We start from the raw sequence: 16063 nt of genomic DNA, 5'->3' as shown, positions 1-16063 counted from the left end.
AAAAATACTTGTGCATAGTTTCATGATCCTTTACAACCAGCTCATGTTTTACAAACATTCTCCAAAATGGGAAAAATGTTCCACAAAAGTCTGATTTCTATATTAATAATACCCGCTGCGGGAGAATGAGAGAAAGAGGAAAGAAAGCGTAATGCACAAAGTTCCTGATTTAGTCAGGACAGGACCTCATTTAGAAAACACAATAAAGATTCCAACATACAGCATTTTGTTATTCACTGTCTCCTTTTTTTAAACAATCAAAATCATTGACCTTTTTTTGTTTTTAAATGTAAAGCAATTTTAATATATAGATTTATATATAAAGCACTCCATTTTCATTTAAAGTCCATTATTTGGTTATTATGTAACTGCTACGGATTTAGAAACAAAAAGGTTTTTTCTCTTCTTCTGAAACCCATAACTTTCAGTGCTTAGAATTGTTTCTTTTAAATCATCCATTTGTTTTACTCATCATAGAAATGTACATTAAAATGGCGTGGAGTTGGTACTCTGGAACCCTGGCCTTCCTGAGACAAAATCCACTTTTTTGTGTGCAAGATAGTGAGCAATTTGTCTTTTTTTCTTTTCGTTTTTTTCTATATAAAAGGAAAAATATATATAATGAACATAAAACGTACAGGCTTCAGGTAGTCGATGAAATCAACATGAACACATAACAAAGAAGGTTAAACAGAAGAAGATAATGCTGTTCAATCCCAGAGTTCTGAAAGTTGCACAAGAAATATTCATTTATTTGTGTAAGTGTTGTGTTGCACTTTATTTTTCTTTAATGGAAGCATTTCTCCCCTTTTCCTTCTTTTTCCAACATTCCCATTGTTTAATTCCTCTGTTGCCGATTTATTTTTTGAACTCCAGAAATAAAAGTGTTTGTAAACTGTCAGTGGCCTTGCAGGAAAACAAAATGACAACATGAGTGAATTGAACGCAAGTGAAAGCTAACAAACCAAAAAGGTAGGCACCTCTGAAGCGAGCCCTAGAAGCCAAGGCTCAGTCTGATGCCTCGTCTTTCAATCTCTCGTTGCTCAGATCTGGGAGAGCTGAAGTCTTTCTGCCCAAATCTATGGCCAAAAATACTTTTCTTTTTTTTTTTTTTTTTGCCGAGTATTTTTATCTATACATTTGTGATTTTTTTTTTTCCTCCCTTTTCTTCTTTTCAGGTTTATATAGTCCAAAAATGGTGCAATACTCAATTATGATCCATACTTTCTTGGATTATTCGACAATGAAAGCCACTAAGGTAGATAAACATTACATTTTAAAAACACACTCATTTTAGTCCTTGAGTAAACATTTACACATGAACTGTCCCCGTCTCCCCTCAGTACGTGTATCATGTTGTTCGTTTAGCTGGATGAGGGATGAGGCCGACACTCAGTGCAACGCTAGAGGCTAGTAACAATTAACATCAGAATATATATTTTTGACAAGCGAAAACAAAAACAAATCAAAAACAAAAAAACGATACTGACTTGAAAAGAACCACAAGGCGGAATTTCCTCCGCTGTAATCACGAGCTCTCATACATGTTTTCACCTCGTACACTAAACATTCGTTCATACAACATACAGTACAAGCAGCCTTGTGCAAACACTCAAATACAACAGATGTAAATTTACCTTTACAGCGATCTTGGTTTTCACCAACAATCGCTTTCCAAATTTGAATTCACTCCAAACCAATGCTATCAAAAAAATCTCTGAAGTTTATGAATGAGAGAAAAAATCACTACAAAAAAGTGTTCACATTACATTATTGGCGCTTCTTTTGATTCAAGTATTTGTTTTCATTATTTTGTATTACTCTGATATGTTTATGATCTTGTCTTCTGGGGGATATAATGTGGAGGAGGGTACACGGGGTAAGTGCCAAAGCCGGGGCGGGGTTGTGGGGCTTAGGCCAAGTGGAAAACTAAGATCAAGCCATATACACACACACACATACACCAATTACGTAATCTTGGTTGTATAAATGCATGTTGTGTATATGAACTAGCATGTGCATATTCAACCCAGGCCGTTTTTTCTTTTTTAAAGAGTGATTTGCTAATTCCACTCTTTGTGGGGCCCTTGACCCTCGTCTGATCCATGATTGAGAAGCATTTATTTGCTCACACTCCAGTTACCTTTGAGTCCACGTGACTTCCAAACAGCGTCTGATTTCCAACACTAGACAGGTACATAAGAGTGCAGGGCGTGGGAGGAGGAGGGGGCGGGGCTCTCAGTGCTGGTGCGCGGAGACTTGACCTCCGTCCCAGTGACCTGTCCTCCCACTCCACCCTTTCAAGTCCAGTGTGGAGTTGATGCAAGTTTTTTTTTTTTTTTTTTAGGAACAAACGAACATACAACATAGGCAATAGTGATTGTTTTGTTGAATGAGTCTAAAGCGACTCTGGAAGAGGGCAAATCCCGAAAGTTTTTAAGAGTTGGTACCTAACTGGAGGTTTTTGTCCCTATTTCTGAAGATACGTCGGGTCCCTGCTTGGACCCTGCTCCCCACCCCCCTCCCCGAGCCAGATGAGCAGAAATGACCTGTCTTTCGTAATGCTGGCATGACCTTCAGGTCGGCGGTCCAAAATAAACCACCTGGCTTCAGCTTCCCAGACGGGGCGGGAAGGCGGCAGCTCGCAGGGAGACGGAACACAGACACCTCGGCCTCGGAGTGCACAGCTGAACGACCCTTTGCTTTTTTTTCTTAGTTTTTGCAAAAAATCTTAATGATAAAGAAAAAGGATGTTTTTGGTTTTTAAAGAGATGTACCCGATTTGACCCATAAACAGTGCACAGACACATGCAGGGGGGGGGGGGACCCTTCCTCCCCACCCTGGTTGGCCAATAAACTTCCAGTCCACTGTTGGTAAAAGCCCAGCACCATTCATCCGTCCTGCCCTTCTACTCCCCGAGCCTCCCACCGCTGGAATAAAAGAGAAAGTCTCATCGTGCTTGAGATAAATCAGGATATGGCAAGGTGGAAGTAGATATTTTTAGATCAGATGGTGAAAGACCGAAGGAGGGACTTGGTTTGCCATCGACTCGCCTCTGGAGCAGGTCATTTAGAGTCCTCAAGCAGCTCTGTCCACACAGTGGGGGACTAAACCCTCGAAGGGACTCCTTCAGTGTCCGGCTTACATCTGATCAAGGGGAAGCTACCTGTTAGTGAAAGTTTAGGGATATGTGAGGATTGGCAGATGTGTGTGTGTGTGTGTGTGTGTGGGGGAGGGAGGGCATTTGGGGGGGGGGGGGGGGGGGGGGGGGGGGCTGTGAATAAACACCTCGTCTTTGCATAGAAATGGAAGGCTGTTATCAGTTGGTTCTAAGTGTAACTGAGTGCTCCCAGAGTTAAACATAAAGCACCAGTGTGAGTGAGGCCCATCGACACGAAGGGCGCGCGTGTGATGTGACACGATAAAAGAGGGGAGGTGGCCCATGATGGACAGAACAAGTTGGCTCACTAACCTGAAGGAAGTTTGACCACACAACCTTTCCCCACCTGATTGGACTTAACTCTTTAGGCCTGTCTGGCCTTAACCGCCCCCCCCCCCACTAACCCTGTGGACTGAGATCCCCTCTTCACCACACACCGCTTGTGCCTGGGAGGCTGTGGGAGGGGCAGGAGAGGAGCTGAACACTGCATAAAAGACCATTGTTAAAAAAAAAAGCCATGAAAACAATCATTATCTATATCATCAATGATTACAGCAACAATGTCGGAAAAGTTCATGACAACAATTCAAATAAAAATCCACACGGGCAATTCCAAAAGCAAGAAAGACAACAACGCATTCAGCGCCTCCACCTCTGGATAAAGTGATCCTTGCAGGAGGGAGACAAAGAGAGCGCGGGGGGGAGGGGGGGGGGGGGGGTTGGGGGGGGTGGTTGGAGGTTGGCTGAGGACACTCTGGCGCAGCAGTAGTAGTAAATGTATTACGGGCAGGGTCAGTTCTGAAAGAGCTGCTCTCGGCCTGGAGGCCAAAGTGAGGGGGGGGCGGAGACGCCAGTCTGTAGGGATCCGCAGGGAGCCACCGAGCAAGGGGGAGGAGGGAGGGAGGGGTGGGGGCGGCGGCTGCTGCAGAGCACGGCACTCTGCAGCAGGCAGGCACTCAGTGGCCACACTATCACACAGGTTGGCAGGGCCTCCAGTAGGAAGAAGAAAAAAGAAAAAGAAAGGGACGAAGACGACGGCGATCCTCCCTGCTCGGATCCAGTAGAACACGTCAAGGGTTTCCAGACACCAAGGCGTAGGGTTCCAAAGTATGCAATGCAACAGTGATATTTACTTTGATGAAGAGGGCGAGTGCGTTGGGGTCTGGCCCCGCTCCGCCCGTCATCAGTCGAGTTAGTTCTCTCTTTGTATTTCCCTTCACTTTGCTACCATGTTTGACATCCTTTCTGGTCCCAAAGACATGAGGGAAGAAGGATAAAGAGAAAAAGAAAAAATACATCTTCACATTCATGTCAAGTTAAAAAATAAGCATTTGGAGAAGTCACCAAGCAGATTGCTTTTTTGTCTTTTTTTTCAGTTTTTAGTTGCCATTTTGGCTTCTCTTTTCTTTTATCTGTTGGCGTTAAGTGTATAACGAGCTGCGGCGCTCTTGCTAAGTGCTATGATAGACAACCTGTTCACAAATCTTTCCTTCCATCATTTCTACCAATGCAAATAGGGCCAAAAAAAAAGAAAAAGAAAAAAGGTAATCTGATTTCTCGGGTGAAAAGAAAAAACGGCTCCTCTTAGTTTGGTTTGATGCCTTCTACCCAAGTCTCACACACACACACACACACACACACACGCACACACACACGCACGCACACACACACAAACACACACACCCCCTTCCTCCCCCAAAACCAGTCACTGGCATAAGTATGGAGGGTGGGCTGGCTGAAGAAGTGCTTTGTGGGTACCTCCTTGTATCTTGGACATAAGGTGGCTGAAGACCAGCTCGCTGCTCTCCTGAGCTCACACACCTGGGGGGGGGGGGGGGGTGGGGTGAAGGGTAGTAGTGGCAGTTTTAGGGGTGATCGAAGGGCAGATTTTGCGGTTCAATCATTCAGTCTCCCCTCATTCTCTCTCTTTCTCTGAGAGAGAGAGAGAGAGGTCATGGTGCTTGGACGGTAGAGTCTGTGGCATATATTGCACGTCACTTGAAAACGGTGGGATACACACACACACACACACCAGCGGGGAACATTTACGACTTGAGGTTTTCCACAACATCGGCGAGAGGTTCCCAGAAACCGAGACCAAGAACTGCGAATGGCCTGCAGAGGAGTTGAGGTGCATCAAAGTGTTTGTCTTTACAGTTTTACAGTTCCTTAGTAATAGCAGTGGTTCCTTTTGTAGTCCATCACAAATGTACATGCGATGACTCAAAATCTCCCCCCCTACCCCACCAGGTACGATTGACAGACACATTTGAATAATAGCATTTCTTAGCTTGCAATGATTTAAGAAAAAAAAAAAAAAAAAAGAACAAATGGCTTGAACGCGGCGGCGCACACGGCGAGTTGCATCATGGAGCGTGGCGTTTCGGGGAACTCGATCCGCTCGCAAAAATGCACTGAAGTTGGGAGCTGGGGTTGCTTGCGTTGGGCCGCAGCAGCTGTGTACTCGTCACTCAGGTTTCACTGGCTCAGAAATAAGGGTGTGCAAGTGTCCGTATGCTTCTTCACCAAGTACAGAGCGAGTGAGGATAGCAGGGCAGGAAAGACGTTAAGGCTAAAATTAGTGCTGAGAGAAACAGAAGTTGAGTCTGGACCAGCTGAAAGTTTGATTGAAGGGTTTTAACTTTGGGAATGATGCCTTTTTCCATGGATCTCTGAGGTGCAGTATGATTGCCTGAAGAGGCAAAAGAGGGATTACGCTAAGTTTTAAAGATGGCGGCTCGTCATCTCGTGTCAGTTTGGAGTGAAGCTCGCGTTCCAAACGGCGAGTTCCCACAAGTTCACTTCTGTAAAAAGTTCTCTTTCTTTGTCAAACGAAAGAAAAAAAAGGAAAAGCTGAACACTGAGATTCACAAAACGACTGAGACTGAAATGTCATTAAAAAACAAAAAAGGAGTGGAGGAGGTTGGCGAGGGTGAGCAGCGAGGATGTAGCCCCTCCCTCCTCTTTTTTCTCCTTTTCACCATTACAGCCACACTGATTATCTCCACAATGATTTGCACGATTTGATACTCCTGTTGGGTGCTTGTCACGCCGAGGGCTCCTCCGCCCCTACATGGACTCTCCACTCAGCAGGTCCCCAGGCAGCAGGGTATGGATCTGGGTGGGACTCCCCATGACCCGCCCCTCCTCTCCGCTCGGCGGCCCCCACAGGCTGGAATACTGCTGCACGCCGCCCCACAGCAACTCCCCCCCCGTCTTCGCTCCGAGCCCGCCGCCGCCGCCGTTGTTGTTGTTGTTCCAGTGTGGGGGGTGGCCGATGGGGTGGGGGACCCCCGACCCGGCGCCGCCCATCCGCGTCTGATTGGAGCCCGGAGTGGCCTGCCAGCTGGTGGTGGTGCTGCCGAGCGACTGGCCCTGTGCAAAGAAGCGGTTCACTTCATCTTCCCCGGCGAACTCGGCCAGGATGGTGGTGTTCCCAAGCACGCACCTGGACGGGGGAGGGGGGGGTTCGAGAGGAAAAACACAGGTATGTAAGGATTCAAGCCTCCTTCAAAAAAAAAAAAAGCATTTTATTAAGGGATTTACATGTGCAGGGACTTCTGAGCCTTGGCAGCTTCGTCCTTGGAGCTGTAGCGCACCACAGCGTTGCCCTGCGTCAGGTTGAGGTGGAATGTGATGAGGGGGCCGTGTTGCATGCACAGTGTACGCAGAGTCGAACCGTCAATCTGGGTCAAAGAATGAGGACACAGAGAGAGAGAGAGAGAGAGAGCGCAACGCCATGAGTGCAAGGAAACGGTGAATTCTCTGTGAGGCCTGAATGCTTTAGGGCCGAGAGGAAAGCGGGTACCTGGGGAGTGAGGTTCCTCAGAACCAGCCAGCTACTGGCCCTGGTGGAGCTGTCTGTGCTCCACGTTGTACCTGCTGCGGAGAGAGAGACAGACACACGCAAAGATAATCAGTTGCAATAGCTGAATGGGTGGTGTCTAGCTCCACCCAGTCAGTTGTCAGTTGACAACTGTTCAACCACAACAAGATCTCCATGAGTTGTTGTCACCCGCCTACTCTCCACTCAAAATGGTTGAATGACACATCAAAGTGCAGCCCGGGCCTCGCCTACACTCCTCCTACATTCTTTATAACCACACACACACACACACCAACTCGTTAGGACTGCATTATCTAATTTAATGCCCGAAAAAACATCTTGAGGTTTGTGTCGCTGCTATGTTGTTTTTCATCATGTCATATATGTAAGAATGTTTCACAAGAGGGGGGCAGTCCTGTATATATGCACCATCACGCTACCTGTTGTGTAAGAGCTGCTCCAGCCTTGAGCAAGGCCCAGGGAGTTGCCCCCCCAGGTGGAAGTGGGCTTGCTGTTGGTAAGGCCAGGTGGAGGTCGGGAAGGGGCCGCGTTGCTGCTCCGGGGGCCCTGTGGGACCTTCCACAACTCGTGGGACAGAGAGGCCTGGTTGTGGGAAACGGGGCCTGAAGACCAAGTCGATTTCATCTCCGACAGTTTACCTGGTAGGAAAAGAGTGAGTGAAAGGTCGACCTGCACAACCAAGCGGGAGTGAGTCCCTGCAAATGATGCTACTGGAAAGGGATTTCATATGTATGCAGAGTGGAGAACCTCCCATGCCACGTACAAGGAGGAAGCATATAGACTGACAGCCACAGGGGAAATATGCGCGCCGAAAGAGGAAAAGTGGAGAGCGAGCTCAAGGGAGGATCTTATTCAATCAGAAGAGGGAATGAACGGGTCACATGTTGTCTGGTTGTTTAGGGTAAGGGGGGAGGGGGTAATGTTGATGCGCAGTGATTCAGCCACTGCAATATGTGGGGGGAGGGGGGTGGATGAACCATGTACCTGCATCGTCAGTCTCCAGGGACGACAGACTGAACGAGCTAGTGTAGGCACTGACTGGCCAATCACTGGAGGGAGGCACAGCCTCGTTCTGAGGTGAGGGGGGAGAGGAGCCTGAGCCGATGCAATCAACACAAATAGACAAACAAATAAGGAAAAAGTAGCAGAAAGAGAAAATGGAGTAAAGGAAAAATGCACGACAAATGATGAGAGCGAGCTTGTGAAGAAGAAAAGACTGGAAAGTGATTAGAGTTCAAAGTAGGAAATTCAAGAACAAATGAATAGGAAGCAGGCTCTTTTTTGGCAGCAGCTGCATGATACTGTCGGACCACTTTAAATCGATGGGGGATTGCTCTATGAAAAATGTATGCTACACAAAGACAGCGCACTTAGACACCGAGCAACTCGTGAACAGCGCTCTCACCTGCGCTCCTGTCCCGCAGCAGGTAGCGGTTGACATCTTGGATGTTGGTGTTGATGGTGGGCCCGCTGGGGACACTGCCGGGGGTCACGTTAGGATCGGTCTCCGGGTCAATATTCTGGAGGCCCTTCCAGGGAACACCTGGGCAGAACTCTGGAAAACAAAATGATTATTATTATTTTTTTTAATTCCACATGACATGATATTGTCTGTATTACAGTTGCAAACCGGGCATCTTGGGTTGGTTATGTTTAACTGAATGGTCAAATATCTGGCAAGGATTACACCGGAAAGGACACAAACCGGTGATCAGTGATCACAAACCATCAACAGAGAGTTCTTAAAGGCTTACTGACCTGGTGGCCAGTTGATATTGGTCCCATTGGCCATCTTATCACTGGTGCTCTTGCCCTGCCCCCAGTTGTCTTGGGGGACCAAGGGGCTGTTCAGAGACTCAGAGCTGGACATCAAGTTGTAGGGGCTGTAGGAGTCCTCTAGCTGAGGGGGCTTCCCGGGGGGGCCCAGGTTGGCACCTGAGAGAAGGGATATTAAAACAGCAATCGTTGAGGTTGATAACAGGGAGAAGTGGTTTTTTTCTCCATTCAGGTAAACCATGAAGGGCATAAAGAAAAGGGCTAAATGTGAAAACGGGGCTTAATTAGTCTTTAATTACCCAGGATGCCATTTCTTTTCTCACCGTGCTTGCCCAGGTTGGGCTCCAGAGGGGAGGAGCTTCCGGAGAGGCCTTCAATGGAGTTGGGGTGCGTCCATTGCGACAAGCGCGATTGAGGCTGGTGGGGCTCCTTCATGGACAGACCTCCCACCTCCACGCAGTTTACATTCATGTTTTGATTCAGTCCGGCTGAGGAGACAGACAGCCGTTAAACACACGCGTCCTCGAGGTTTCACGCGGCACTTTCTCTGTTCGCCGTTCAAAAGGCGCGAGCCACTCACAGAGAGAGTAGTGGCCGTAGGAGTTGGGAGATGACTGCTGCTCTTTGGTCTGCAGGTCGTGGAGGCCCGCAGCGTGGGGGTGACCCGGAAATAAATCCAGGGCGGATTTGGGCCCGCCGGGATGCAGGCCGGAGTGGGAGGGGGGCGGCTGCTGTTGCTGCTGCTGCTGCTGCTTCATCAGCAGGGCCTGGGCCAGCTGACGCTGGTGCTGTTGGATCTGCTGCTGCATGTTATTGATTGTACGCGCGACCTGTGATGACATCGCAGCGGGTTAGGATCTATGAAGTGCAGGTGCTACGTAGAACCACCGAATCAAGCTACTTTTAGATCATGGTCAGCTTGTTTCATGTCAAATGAATTAGTAGTGAGTGGAGAAAAGGGGGCGAAACTCACTTGCTGCTCTTGTTGTCGAATGGGACCAGAAACGTTGCGCTGCGCCTGCAACATCTGCTGCTGAATTTGTAAACGCTGGTATGCCTGTGTGTGTATCAGAAGGAAGCATGGGGGCAATCTCAGAAAAATAGCTCAATCTACATCTACAAGAAAATAAATAAAAAATGCTTATAATGGATTTGGTCTTTGTAGATATTGAGCCCTAATGCAGGTTTTGTTTCTAATGTATTTTATAAAACTGAAAGAAGACATGACTGAATGCGACTCACCAGTTGCAGCTGGTAAAGTTGATTCAGAAGGGTCATATGTTGAGGGTTTATTGGTGAGGTTAAAAGTGCAGGATTCAGACCAATGTTTTTTGCTGCAAACTGTAAGAGCTGTGCTTGAACCTGAAGGTATCGACACAATAAAAACAAAAACTCTTTATCTAAAAAGAATGATATATTATCATCATATATTAAAATATATGTATCAAATATTAGTGAGTTTTTTTTTTAGGTCAAGTTTGAAGGGTCCTAAACTGCTAAATAATAAATGATAAGCGGAGATGCTTTTAAAGACTGCATTCTGAATATAACATATTTATCAATGCATCGATTAAAATGCCTAGTATGCACTTATATAGAAGGAGGGAATTTAGGCTGTGTGTGCTTACATATATATACACACACACACATACAAATATACATATATATATATATAAATATATATATATGCATACATATACATATGTAATTCTTTACCTGAGGGGACAGAAACTGAGGCACTTGAGCACGCAGACTGGGCTGAGAGGAACTGAGAGGCAGCACTGGAGGCTGAGGAGGCTGCTGCTGCTGCTGTTGTTGTTGTTGTTGCTGCTGCTGCTGCTGCTGCTGCTGCTGCATGGCCCGGGCTTGTACTGCTCCACCCCCACCAAACATTCCACCCTGCTGGATGGACAACGCCAACGTCAGTCAAACATTGTGTCATTTTTTTTGTCATCAGTTTCCCTTCATTTATGCCACCACAGTGACCTTGAAATCAACGGTCCACAAGCGTGGGTTTGAACTGTCAAAATAAATGCATTTCAGTTGATATCAATATTATCAATGAATGTAGTTGTAGTAAAATGAATAATGATGCCCAATACAACTTTCTTTCTTTTCCAGCAGCAGAAGGCGAGGCTGTGAGAAACAAGTTTATACGTTGTTGATTTGTTCTGATCGTGTGCACAAACAATATATATTCCTTTTAACCAGACAACACAATGGTAATTATACTTCAGGAAAATAGGGTTAATCCAAGGTGTCTCGTAGTAGAACATGAAACGACTATCTCACGTTTAAAATGTACCCTTATTATCAACTCAATTTTACAGTTAAATATTTCCTGCACTCAAATTCTAAACTTTTTCAATACACAATGTGTTTTTGTGTCATGGTCTGAATTACCTTATCCATGAAGGGCAAGCGGGGGTCTGCCGAGTGGTCTTTGGAAAGAAGCGGAGGCCGGGGGCAGCTCATGGACTTGTTGATGAGCCCGTTGTAGTCGTGGCCGGTTATTCCCATCCCTCGCTTGTCCAGCTCCGTCTTTTTCTCCAGCAGGGCACTCATGGCCTGGTCCAGGCTCATGTTGTTGCTCTTCAGAGCCTCTTCTGACGGATCTCTCTGGTAAATAAACCCGAAATCATTTAGAACTATAGAAACAAATCAACGCAAAACGGGAAGCTTGCGAACAGAACAGCGTCTTCAGAATTGTTCACAGGGCAATGTCACTTCAAACTCACAGGGAAGCCCATGTCCATCAGCTGTTTGATGAGACGATTCATCATCCAGGCATCTTCTTGCTTCCCCGGGACCTTTGCCTGGGAGAGCTGATGACAGGACGTCTGCATCACCACACAGTGTCAATGACATTTGACTACGAGAACTAAACCTCATTTTGGGTCTTCCCTCCACTTACTTTCGGTGGGCCCTTTTTAGATGCATTTCCCCAAGAGTTACAGGAGGAATTGCTCTCTTGGGATGCATGGCTGTTCCACATGTCTCCCTCCTCAGCGTCCCACTGACCACCCGTCAAGTTCAGCTCTTCGCCTGCACCTCCCCACCCGTCTTGCATAGGTTTGGGACCTGGAAAACACACGGCAAGAGAGGATGCCATAATGCAGATGGTATGATGTTTATAACTAAGAACTGGTTACATACAACTATCTAAAAGTAATCTCAAATGGCCACCAGGGGTCAGTGTGGATATACCGGGTATGATTTTCTCCCCTTCACATTTTGATGTCCCTGATTTATTCCACAGTGGAGCCATTTGGTTGGGACTAATTTGTAAATACATACAGATTCAGGCTACTTACCAGGTTTGCAGGATGCGGATGTCATCGTCAGGTTGCCCCTGCCGTAGCCGTCCGGGTTGCTGTCCCCCCAGCCCCCACTAGGTTTGCTCCAGGCAGACGTCCCATTGTCAACGCTGACTGGAGCGGGTGCAGCTTCCCCCCAGGTGCTCTCTGGTTTTGTGTGAGAGCTGGGTGTCTCTCCCCAACCTTAAAGAGCACACAAGAACAAGGGCCTGTCAATAAAAATACTTCCCAGCACAAATACAAAAAAAAATACAAATGAATACAAATACAATCACAAGTTAAAATGACCTCACGCAGAGTTTCCATTGAGAAGGCTGAAATTTTCTTTTTTTTTTACAGCATCTAAAAGAACTGCATAACAAGTGAATTTTTTTTCAAATGGCCTTAAGACAATCAAACAGTTTATTGTTCTGTTTTGGGGTGTGAATAAAATGCAGCTTGGCTTAGCAGGACGGTGAACGGAGTGAGAAGATACCCATTTAAGATTTGGCCCGTCTCCTGTTAGCAGGAGCGACGCAGCACCGTCTCTGGGCCTGTGGCCGAGGCAGCGCCAGGCAAAGCTTAGCGCGCTCGCTCTCTCTCTCTCAAAATGATAACACATTCAACCTTCTTGTACGACCGGGTTGGTCCTAGACCACTCGAAAACAAGGCATAATTGGATGAGCGGAATAATTTTTAAACTGCCATTAATTATAAATTGCAATGTGGTCTTTGTCTTTAACCCTCTCTATGCATAGCAGCCTTTATTGCTTCAAAAGGGTCAGCTATCAGGAAAACAATCCAATGTGGAGCCCTTGTGCAGAGTCAAGTGAGGGACAGCAGGGGGCGTTGGCTCCTTCTAAAGCTTCTATAGGGGCTTGCTCCTCCTCCTCCTCCCTCCCATCAACTGACAGATGGCGGCTCCCATATAATCACACACTTCCGATCCTCCTCAAACAGTTAGTGGTGAATCTCCATTTTCCCGAGGCAGTGTGTAAACAGCATTCTTGTGCTCCCTTCGGGGACCCATTCACGGTAACCAGGGTTACCCCCCCCAGACGTGTGTTGTTGTGAAATGTGAGCAGCCTCATGGAGAGACAGCGCTGGCCCTGCTTAACCCATTTGGATAGTTGATTAGATGTAAATCCAAAGAGGGTGAACTAGGTCAAGATTTTACCTTTAAGTAGATCAAGAGATTGGAGCTTAACAGTGCTACGTGCTACGTGCTAACTACACCACCAGCTTTCATGTTTGACACCTTTACTATGAGTAGTGGAACGGCAAAAAACCCACCTGCCCTTGTTAGTGCTCCGGTTATGTGTTTTTTTAAATTAAAAATCAAAAGAATTAGTTCTCTATGGGTGAATGAATCAGAGTAGATGTGCCACTTTTACACTTAGGGTCTCACCTTGAGCTATTAAGGGACTCCTGCTGTGAGATGGCCCCGACTGGTGTTGGACAACAGGATCCATGGGCCCACTGCCGGGTCCCGGGTTTGGGGGATTTTGGGTGTGGTTCTGTAAAGGGGCGGGCGGCCCTTGATAGGGGTGATTGTGGGGGTGGGAATGGTTGTTGTTGGGGCCCGGGGGGTTATTGCCTCCAGTGGTAACTTTAGCCTGGGACTTTCCCGGATTGTTCCTGTCCCACAGGTTGACTGACTTGCTGTGGTTAACAGGGTCGCCCCAGGCCGACGTCCCGTCATCTATCTCCATCTTACGTCGGATCGAAGGTGGGGAGGGCTCCTCCCAGCCCGTGGGTGGAGCAGAGGACTCCTTCTTACTGCCGGCCCAGCTACCGCCCTGCTTCACCGAGCCTGATCCAGCCCAAGAGCCCATGCTCCCTGCCCCACTACTACCCCCACCACCGGGTCCATCCTGAGGCTTGGCCCCCCAGCTTTGGGCAGGGCCACTGGGACGCTGGCACGCCGTCTCTCCCCAGCCCCCATTTCCTCCAGCCGCGGGTGTCACAGGTCCTGAAGAAGATCCGCCCCAACTCCGTTGATTTTCCTTCCAGCCCCCCGCTTCTCCCTCCCAGCCCGGCTTGGGGGGATTCTTTTTGCCCTCCTCTGGTTCTCTCCAGTCACCTGCGTTATTGCTTCCTCCACTATTACCCCCCCAGCTATGGGATGCTTTGGGTTGCTCTCCCCAGCCCTGGGAGGTTGCCTTGCTGCGAGAATCATCCCAGCCAGTTTGCTTCTCTTCTGCCCAGGATTGACCCCCATTCTTGGGTACACTGGGTGTGGGGGCTCCTGTCGGCGCATTGCCCCATCCCCCGGGGCCACCTGGGGGCTTGATGTTGCTGGGCGGCTCTCCCCAGCCGGTGACAGGTGGGTTGTTAGCAGCTATGCCTCCACCCCAACCTGAAGCTACCTGAGAAGCAGGCATATCATTCTGCCCCCCGGGATCAGCCCTCGTAGAGGGGCCCTTGTTAGTGCTGGAGGGGCCCATGCCAATGCTGGAGGGGGCCATGTTGATGCTGGCGGGCCCCTGAGCGTCATTTGGAGCGGTTGGGCCGGAGCCCCACGAATCGGCAGCCGCATCATTCTTGCGTTTGGACTTGTCCATGTCCCAGGTGGTGTGCTGGCGAACGGGCGTCTGTCCCCAGCCGGTGTTACAGAGCACCCTGGGGTCCAAGTCCTGGGCAGGCAGCGGAGGAGCAGGGTGATCTCTTGACGAGGAGTCTCTGTGCGGGGGCTGTCCTTCCATGCTGTCACTGCTCCCTTCACTTGCAGCAGCTGTGCTCACCGCTCGGTTCCAAGTGCTGGCCTGGGGATCCTGGGGAGGAGAGTCAGGGGCTGCCCAGCCTCCCTGGGCCTCTTCAGTGCGCTGTTTCCCCCAGCTCCCACCGGACTGGTCACCCCAGCCTCCAGAGTTTCCTGCTTCGCCTCCACGGCCCCAGCCAGAGTCCCATCCAGGCGCCTCCTTAGATGAAGGCGCCTTTGAGTCGCCACTGCTTCCCCATACTGAGCTATTGTCTTCTCCATTGACCTGGTGTCCCTCTAAGGGTGTCTGGCCCATGGAACCCAAGCCTACAGGTTCACTACCCCAGCCAGGCAAGTTGCAGATGGGGCTGGGGGGTCCCTGCTTATTAGTGTGATTTGGTCCGTCAGTTTTAAGGTTCTGAGGTTCTGAACTGAAAGACACATTCGTGGATGGAGAGGGGTGTGAATCCGGGCTGTCAGAGGCCATTAAGCTACCCCAGGCGCTGCCAATCCCCGAGTTGCTGTTAGCGTTGATTCCGGTACAGCTGCTGGTCTGGACTGGTGGGGGGCCAGGCGGATTACAGAGGTTGGGTGTCGGTTGAGGAGGTGAAATGGTGTTTGCTCCTCCTGAGCTGCCTCCCCCTGTGCCAACCCCATCGTGTCCCAACATGGGCCAGGCGGACGGGTTGGCATTGGGGTTTAGGTTCAAGTTAAAGTTGGTGGTGGAGGATGATGAAGACGACCCCCAGCCCCTGCTGCCTCCCGCTCCCCCTGGGCTGTCATTCTTCCCTTCGCCCCCCACTGAGGACTGAGGGGGGCAATGGGAGGATCCAGGCCCAGATCCCCAACTGCAATTAGCTGCAGCCGGGCTAGAGAGCATGCTGGTTCCAGTATGATTGGCTGGGCTGGGCCCAGTGTTGACCTTGCCGCTAAGGTGGTTGGCAGGAAAATGGCCTGTCTGGCTATTGGCCCCCGTGGCCATGCTCAAAGTACTGCAACTACTACTTGTACTGCTGCTGCTGCTGGCCAGGCGACCAGGGTCAGTGTCCAAAGAGCATCCTCCTGGAGGGGCCTGGCTCTGGCTGAGGGTAATAGAAGGCCAAGCCTCAGTTTCCTTCTGGTCAATGATTAGTTGATCCCAGTCACTAAGATTGGTGGAAGATGCAGCACTTGTGGCACTCTTGTTGGCTGACGGGTGTCCCCAGAGGGGATTATCATACTGCACTCCTTGGCCTCTCTGTGGGGGCAGTTCTGTAGGAGGAAAAAAAAAAAGATAAGCTAT

General features: G+C 48.8%; 1 protein-coding gene across 4 annotated transcripts in view; it reads right to left on the bottom strand.

Moving 5' to 3' along the window:
• Positions 1–3270: 3270 nt before the first annotated feature.
• The window catches only part of LOC119219906 (trinucleotide repeat-containing gene 6C protein-like), a 30584-nt gene continuing 17791 nt past the window's right edge, over positions 3271–16063 (bottom strand). For 2 of the 4 annotated variants that reach the window (XM_037475407.2, XM_037475408.2), the window contains 16 exons: positions 13489–16032; positions 12099–12284; positions 11699–11865; positions 11523–11624; positions 11188–11403; positions 10501–10686; positions 10027–10146; positions 9758–9841; positions 9365–9614; positions 9108–9272; positions 8767–8943; positions 8414–8563; positions 7428–7646; positions 6970–7043; positions 6708–6847; positions 3271–6609 (listed from right to left, as the gene is read on the bottom strand). In XM_037475407.2, coding sequence (XP_037331304.2) covers positions 6231–6609; positions 6708–6847; positions 6970–7043; positions 7428–7646; positions 8414–8563; positions 8767–8943; positions 9108–9272; positions 9365–9614; positions 9758–9841; positions 10027–10146; positions 10501–10686; positions 11188–11403; positions 11523–11624; positions 11699–11865; positions 12099–12284; positions 13489–16032 — 5159 coding nt within the window. In that variant the 3' untranslated portion in view covers positions 3271–6230. The remainder of the gene's footprint in view (positions 6610–6707; positions 6848–6969; positions 7044–7427; positions 7647–8413; positions 8564–8766; positions 8944–9107; positions 9273–9364; positions 9615–9757; positions 9842–10026; positions 10147–10500; positions 10687–11187; positions 11404–11522; positions 11625–11698; positions 11866–12098; positions 12285–13488; positions 16033–16063) is intronic. The other 2 variants (XM_037475404.2, XM_037475405.2) reach the window with 2 other exon arrangements.

This window comes from Pungitius pungitius, chromosome 12 (assembly GCF_949316345.1).
Source record: "Pungitius pungitius chromosome 12, fPunPun2.1, whole genome shotgun sequence".
Classification (NCBI taxonomy): Eukaryota; Metazoa; Chordata; class Actinopteri; order Perciformes; family Gasterosteidae; genus Pungitius; species Pungitius pungitius.
Note: the sequence above shows the minus strand (reverse complement) of the source record. Positions and strands in the feature narration are given on the sequence as shown.